This window comes from Macrobrachium rosenbergii, chromosome 23 (assembly GCF_040412425.1).
Source record: "Macrobrachium rosenbergii isolate ZJJX-2024 chromosome 23, ASM4041242v1, whole genome shotgun sequence".
NCBI lineage: Eukaryota > Metazoa > Arthropoda > Malacostraca > Decapoda > Palaemonidae > Macrobrachium > Macrobrachium rosenbergii.
In genome coordinates, this window is record NC_089763.1 from 10,596,397 (window position 1) to 10,604,693 (window position 8,297).

General features: G+C 37.1%; 1 protein-coding gene across 1 annotated transcript in view; it reads left to right on the plus strand.

Annotated features, from left to right (window-relative positions):
- Positions 1-7,755, plus strand: part of Roc1a (Regulator of cullins 1a) — a 28,554-nt gene extending 20,799 nt beyond the window's left edge. Inside the window, exons 2-5 of the mRNA XM_067125226.1 lie at positions 2,211-2,238; positions 2,508-2,629; positions 7,215-7,300; positions 7,575-7,755. Coding sequence (XP_066981327.1) covers positions 2,211-2,238; positions 2,508-2,629; positions 7,215-7,300; positions 7,575-7,587 — 249 coding nt within the window. The 3' untranslated portion in view covers positions 7,588-7,755. The remainder of the gene's footprint in view (positions 1-2,210; positions 2,239-2,507; positions 2,630-7,214; positions 7,301-7,574) is intronic.
- Positions 7,756-8,297: the final 542 nt, after the last annotated feature.

Here is an 8,297-nt window from a genome sequence, read left to right on the forward strand (position 1 = left end):
TTCCAGGCCCAGGAAAGTACAAGACTACCTGAATTTTAGACGGTGACCACTTATACATTATTTTCATTACATGAACTTAGAGGACCTTACTTATGTTCAGGGTAGAATTCTCCTAGTTTTCAACGCTTCTATTTAAGTCTTTAATAGCATAAGAATGATGTTTATTTCTCTGTTACTATTTCTGACATCGGGACCCTCCATCCAGAAAAAGGATTTTGACAAAGGAAAAATCTATTTCTGGAGAGGGGCCTGTGTATCACCCGTGACCCACCCTGTTTTTCATTCTCTCCCTCCCTGATAAACTTCATTCTAGTGAGGTGGGTGCTAACATGGAATGTGGCTAGTGTTGCCTTGTATACAGTCCGCAGTAGTGCATGGGCTTGTATCGGCACCTCTCTCGTTGGGACTTTTTGACATTGGGAATCTCTATGATAAGGTTCTGTGTTTTTGTAGTTCACCCTTTTCCATACATACTCCATCTAGTGGAGCTCGCTCTGGGGTAGTAACCCAGCATTTCATTTAGCTTTCTCTGGTATCTAGCAACGGAATTACCTAGAAATAAGTGCTGAATGGACTATATACTTACCAAGTAATACTGAATCGGAGCCCTCCCTCCTCCCCTTTTTTTTTTTATGGACTTTGCGGCAATAAAATAGAATGACGCTTTTGGCTGCGAGGCGCTTCCATGCTCCTGTTGCAGTGGACAGGGTCTGTCACCCCCTGCTTTGCAACTGACGCATTACCATGAATTTTGAACTTACGATGCCGTGTGGGCATAATCGTTAACTAAGTAATTACTTGGTAAGCATATGGAAAACTTTATCTCACTATAAAAAATGTCATTTTTGTAATAGAATTAAGTTTCATATATACTTACCAAGTAATTACAGAATCAGAGCCCTCCCTTCTCCCCTCTTATGAACATATTGGCAAAAACGGAATGAGCTGGCTGGCTGTTGTCGTTAACAAGCAACCCATGCAGTGGGCGGGGCCTGTCGCCTACATTATGCAACAGAAACACTAACGCGATATTTTGAATTTTGGGTTGCCGTGCGAGGTTATAGTTAGTAGTTACTTGGTAAGTATATATGAAACTCAATTTTATTATAAAAATATGTATGTAGTTTTGTGAACTATGTTCATATTATGTAGATGTAGCTGTGAATTTGAGCAGTCATGTCAAATGGTACAAGGAGAAGACTATATATATGTCATCATTGTAATAACTTACAGTAATTTTTTCCTAACCAAGACTCCACCAACAGTTATGGAGAACTATAATGGGAAACCAGGGTTTAGGGTGTTTATTCTCATAAGGTGAAAAAGATTTGGCAAAAAAGGAATATGCAGTGATGCTTTACAGGGATACATTGTAACATAACCTCTCTTGGGATGCAGTGTCCTGCCTTCCTACCGCAATAATTTTAATTAAAAACGTCAAATTCTGCCTAAAGGGGATATAAAATGAATACCTACTTTGAACTGTACTGGCATTGCTGATCTTTATTACTTTAGTATGGCTTCCATTACCTCCTTATGCTTATGTCCCTGGTGAGGTCATCATTGTTTAAATTTGCAGGACGTTGTTTAATCCATCAAAGGATGAACAAGCACCCGTGACACATGAAAGTCCACGAGTAAGTCTCACCATATCAGATCCATTCTTTTAATCCAGATGCAAGAATAGAGTTGCATACAGGGTGTTGAGGAAATGAGTATTAAGTAGTTAAAAATACTTGAAGGATAGTAAATCTAATAGGTGTAAGATATTGCAGACAAGGAGAATTTTAAGGTTTTTGTTGCATAAATACTCGTTAATTTTACTGAGAGATCCTTATACAGTACAGTATTCATTTACTGGCATGTTCCAAATTAGAGCAAAAAGAGAGTTAACGTTGTGAAAAGTGGGCTCCACTTATAGTATCTTCGTGGTTGTCTTACTTACCTTATTTGTAAGTACAAGTAATTTGATTTTCATTATACAGGTACCATCTTCGACAAGACATATTAAGTTCGTATATGGAACAGACATTGATGGAATACTGTACTGTATATTTTTATTCCACAGGTAATAGAACAAGTGGAAAAGGCTTGTATAATGGACAGAGGATAAGTTTGGACACAGGATGTAAGTTAATGAAATGGTCATTGCACATGATTGTAATCAAGAACTGAGTTCATTTATAAAATAATTTTTTCTCTTTTTACAGTGGAATGCAGTAGCTTTATGGGCATGGGGTGAGTATTGGACTGGTTTACAGTTACTGTATAGTAGTAAAGGACAATTATCCTCTTGCAAAGTCAGAATAATTGGCTTTAGCCCAATTATGACAGATTATGGATAAATTAAGAAAATTAAATGTATTGTCGTAATTAATTGTTACAAGGAAAAAGGACTAATTTTAAAAGTGATAATTATATTAAGTGACTTGCGGTATAGAGAATAAGTTTTAAGACAAAAACTAGTGGAATTTAATCTTTCCACTATCTTTTATTTATATTTACAGATATTGTCGTAGACAACTGTGCCATTTGTCGTAATCATATCATGGATTTATGCATCGAATGCCAAGCAAATCAAGCCTCTGTTACATCAGAAGAGTGCACTGTTGCCTGGGGGGTGTGTAATGTAAGTGAATGTTTGTCAAACGTGTTTGACCACAGGGATTTCCAGTTTTCTTGTAATAAGAGTGTTACATTGGGTGATTTTCTGAGTAGTGAACTTTTAGACCTGTAATTTAGATAAGGTATTTTGTTTATACAGGAGAACTGAAGAGCAGCCCCCACCCCCCACCCACCCATGCACTTACATAGTGCACTGTAGGCTTGACTAGAGGTTGTTTTGGCCCTGGCTGTACCCACTTTTAAGCCATTTACTTTGCCTTAATTCGTGCTGCATTTCTTCAGTCTTGCTGTCCAAACACTCCAACTCCTTCCTTTCTCGTCTTACAGCACTAATGGCTGGACTTATCCCAGTGCTTGACACTATAGCAAATTCACCCAATGGTGTTAGAGGATCAACATTGATGCATAGATGTTCTCCACATGAATACAATAGCTCATAATACATTTCAGCTGCTTTTACTTTTTGATTTTAGGTTCTTTCGGTACTCACAGATGTCGGTAAGACCAACTGATATTGTCATGATGAATTTAACTTGAGGTTTTTTTATATTTTTCACTTTGTGCCCAGCAAAAATGTAACAATTCTGTCACTTTGTTGACCTTGCCACTCAGGGTTTGCCTTATTTCTACATTTTTACACCCTGTAATTGTGTTCATGACGATGGTTTTTGTCTTGACATCTATGGAATATGCCATTCTGATTTTTTTGGTTTCTGAAACTATTGTTACTTGTACTCTTAAGAATTGCAGTTTGTTGATAAAAGTAAAGAATAGATTCCACACCCTAAAGGAACTTTGGATTGTTTAAGGGTGGCAGCTTAGACCAATATTCCTGATGGTGAGGAAATTGGGATATGCAGAAGTATTCCTTTCCCTTCAAGAATTTCAAATAGCTTATTGCCCTTCAAAACATTGTACAGCAGTGCCTGGTTTAGTAAAGCAGTAGGTTATGATACTGCAACACACTCCCTGAACTCCTGAATTCGCCCTTAATCCCACTAGCCCAAACAACTCTCAGTTACCAATCCACTATTGGGAATTTTAACAGCCAGCATTACCAACACTAGAGATAAAATCTTGTCACTTGAGCTACCATGATAAACGGTTGGCAACACTGACACAGGTGTGCGCTGACACTCCCACTTTCGTCAATTGCTTTTTGTTCGCTCTGCTTGAAGGTTGTTTCCTTCTGCAGTGCAAGGTTTTAATCCTATTGCCCAACTTCTCTTTGTATTTTGGACCTCTGGTGAAGACCTGGATTGTATTTACCAGTTTCTTCTCCTGGTTTTTCTGGATATCTTCGATGTTGAATGTCTTTTAGAATTGGACTTGCTGGTTCCCGGTCTCGATTGGTCATCTTGGACTTTTTCACCTTCTACTACCGCCCCTTTGGCTTTGATGTCAACCTTGACTGCCCCTATGACTGTGCAAACTTAGATGGTTCTCCCGGAGGGCCATCAGCTCTGCACTCTGCCTCATTCTCCTCCATACATGAGAGGTTCTGAAGAGCCACATGGGAGGTCAACGGACCAAGAGTACTGACCTGACTGTCTATCAAAGTACTCTCCAACATGTCTCTTCACTGAAAGCATTGACTGATATGGTGAGTGTATGACTAAACAGATATTTTATGCAGAGCAGATTGGTGAGCTACCACCTCTGCGGTTGTCAAAAGGCGTGCAATAAAATTGATCCCTCCTCCTCTAAAAGTTGTGAATCAGGCGAATTCAGGTGTTCAGGGAGTGTATTGCAATATGAAGTCTTCATAATAAAACTAATATTGTAATACTTACCTGAACACCTGAATGATTCCCACCCTCCTTTCCCCACATCAATTTTGACCTTGAATAAAGCAGTTGACTTAAGTGAGAGCGTCGGTGCACACCTGTGTCAGCGTTGCCAACCATTTGTTATGGTAGCTCAAGTGACAAGATTTTACCTGCAGCGTTGGTAACGCTAGCTGTTAAAATTCCCAATACTGTAGTGGATTGGTAATTGAGAGTTGTTCCGGCTAGTGGGATTAAGGGCGAATTCAGGTGTTCAGGTAAGTATTACAACATTAGTTTTATTATGAAAACTTCATTTTTATTTTGAAGCTTAAATGAACACCATATTTGTTGGAAACCTGAATTCAAGTCATTGTCCCCTGTGAATGGTTCTAGGACACTTGTGTCCTGGACATGTGCGTCCTGGGCACTTACCTACCAGACATTTGTGTCCCTGGATAATTGTATACTTAAGGTAATATCTGAAATGTATAAAGGAATTAAGGATTATCTAAATTTTTTGAAATTGTATTTTTGCCTAAAATACATTATCATATTTGAAAAATGTGTTTCAAGAATCAGAATATGTTTTCAACAACTGAACGAAGTTATGGATGTTGTGAGCTATCCCCTTTTAAGAAATTTATTTGCCTTCAGGATTATACCCTTCTAATAGTGCCATGATTTGCTTATTTGCATTTTTATTCTTCTGTCTCACAGGATTTCTTGTTTTAAAATAACTTTGTTTCTGGAATGCAAAGGCCACCTCCTCCTTTAATGCATCAATTAATTTCCAAATAGAGGGGTGTTGGCAGGTTACTGAGGACTGCAAAAACATTATGCAACCCCTCTCAACTATTGTTAGATCTGGGCAACTGGTTTAAAACTTTTCTTGAACATTCCAGGACTCGACAGAAAAACTTGTTGCCATCCTTATTCCTCTTCTTCCTCTTGCTTGGCCAATGTAAGTCATGTTTTGGGGCAAATCATAATCATTGGACAAAAATTAAAGTCATCAAGAACATCACTTACTGGAAGAAATGATAAAGCAGAAAAATGCCATATCTTTAAACTGAACGCTTCATCTTCTCTATATTGCTGTCTTAACCCTAGATCACAGATTTTCTTGAAAGTAGACTTTGATAAAAGAAAAAGGCATGAGCTTATTGATGCTTGTGGAAATATGTCTGCAAAACCTCTTTGAGCTCCTATTTCAGTCTGTCAATAGTGATTTTGGATTATGGTGGGGTTTTAGTTGCAAAAAAATATGTGAATAGCCAGATTTTTTTGTTTTTTCTGGAAGAAGGGCAAAAATGTGGGGAATACTAAATGTACCCTCTTGGATACAGATGAGATACAACTGATAATACTGTATATTGTTGCACTAACTTTAAAAGTACCTTCTGCTGCCCAATTACGAAATCTTATCAAATCTTCCAAGCCACCTTCCATTGCACATGTAAGTATTCTATTCTTGTCATCAATACCAGAATCAAGGGCAAGAAAATTTTTTCCTTTTTTGTGAAATTAGAGGTGTATTTTGTGCTTTCTGTTTCCATTAACACATTTCTTCCCATTGACGATAAATTAGGTATGCGTGTAACTGAAAATTCATCTTGGTTAGCGATGGTTGCTCCAGTGAGAATTATTGCTGGTTTGTATATGGACACTTATGTAGTATTTAACTGAGAAATAGCCTTATGTGCTTTGATTTTAGTTGCAGAAGATCAATGGTTATGCACATTTGTTGTGTGGTTACTGAATCATTCACAGTATGAATTCTTGCTTTACAAGACTACAGTAAACCCCTATATTCGCGTTCTCATGATTCACGGACTCACGCATTCACTGGTTTCTCTGTGGAACATATCTAGCCATTATTCGCGGAAAATTCGCCCATTCGCGGTATTTTCCACTGAGAAATATTCACTGATTACTGTATTTTCATATAATTTTTGTGAATAGATGCACTTTTTGTGATAAAACTATTAAAATACTCAGGTATAAGCATTTTTACAGGGTTTTTCTTGTTTAAACTATCAAAATGGGCAGTTCTAAGTGTTTTTAGAGGGGTTTTAAGTATTCACGGATTTCAGCTATTCGCGGGGGGGTGTGGTACGCATCCCCGCGAATACGGGGCCGTTCACTGGACTCTACCCATCTCCAGTACGTTTATGTTCTATCAGCATTTTTCTTATGATTGTGATAGCTGAAATTCTGGTCCACAAATATTTGCCACCAGTGTTTGATTTTCGAAACTTAGCCATGGGTTTGGAGATGAAATCTAGATTCTGGATGTTTGTTCTACAGAGTCATTGGAAGAACTAAATTATGAGTGTTTTGGTTAATTTTCCCTGGGTTTAAAAAGTTTTTCATGCTTTATGGTAACTACTTTTACTTATACTGGATATAGAGTGGTTAAATGTTTGGGAATGCAGTTAACTTTGGTAAGTGCCAATTAAAATGGATGGCTCATAGCCTTTAAAGTTTATCAGTGTATTTTAGGAAAAAGTTTAATTCAGAATTTTCTAGCTACTGTAATACCCTAAGCACACAATTATCGAGGGACGCATTTGACCTGGGATGCAAATGTCTTGGGGCACAATTGGCTTACACTAAATGTCCAGGATGCTAATGTTCAGGACGCAAGTGTTCGTCCACCCCTGTGGACTTGTTCCATGTGAATAAGGTTCATGTTCTGAAAAATAATTATAATAAAAATGGTTATTATATTGTTTATAATTTTTCTCATTTTCCTTGCAGCATGCATTTCACTTTCATTGCATTTCGTGGTGTTTATAATTTTTCTCATTTTCCTTGCAGCATGCATTTCACTTTCATTGCATTTCGAGGTGGCTGAAGACACGTCAAGTATGTCCATTAGATAACCGAGAATGGGAATTCCAGAAGTAAGTTTTAACTTTTTTGAAAGTTTATATGGAATTCAGAGTTGAATTTGGTGGCCGTTAATCTGAACTAGTCAGATGTATAGAGACTGGCTTTTATAAATGTCTTTTCACTATAATTACTATCATTGATCCGATGGAGACTTTTTATAATTGTATGTATAATTGCTATTATTGATCTAATACACACTACCACCTTCACTGCAGGTTTGACTGTTGAAAGTAAGATACTCCTGTTTTGTTCCCTTTTTCATAAATTTGTAATTTTCCTTTACAGGTATGGCCATTAAGTGAAACGAGGTGTTAGTCGAAACATCACATTATTTTGTCCGGATCGTCACAGCTCATCTATTGCTGAGGTTCCTTCTACTTCTGTGCGCTCTCACCATAGATTTCAGTTTTTTGTTTTTCATGTGTTTGATCTGCCTATAAATAAAAGTTAAAATAAGTATTTTATAGTTCTATGTGTTTGTGTATCCTTCAAGTGTATTACTGTACATACTTGTATATGAAAACTGATATTTCCTGTTGCACTCAACATTATCGGCAGTAACAGTTTCATTCAGTTTAAGATAACCTCATACTGCATAGTAAAGGCAATTTTTTAAAACCACAAAAATGTTAATAGATGCGCTGAAGGAAAGTTTTCATGGAATATTATAGCTTAGGTGGAGAAATTTGGAATATAGTGTAATTAAGAAATACTATTGTCATGTAGGAATGTTGATACATGAAGAAAATCAGTGTTGTCTTCATGTTGAAGAACATGGATTTGGGCAGACATGAAATAATTGATTTTGTTTTATAGATTTGTTACTCTCACTGTTTCAATTTACTATGAAAGCCCTTCAAAAAAAAATGTCAAAGAATTCTTTTGTACTACAAATAAGCTTTACATTCCACAAGTTGTAAGAAATTGGTATTAACGGTAAAGTTTGCTGGATCTGTAGCCCCTGTGGACATAATGGGAAAAGATGATGATGATGGTGATGAAGCATCC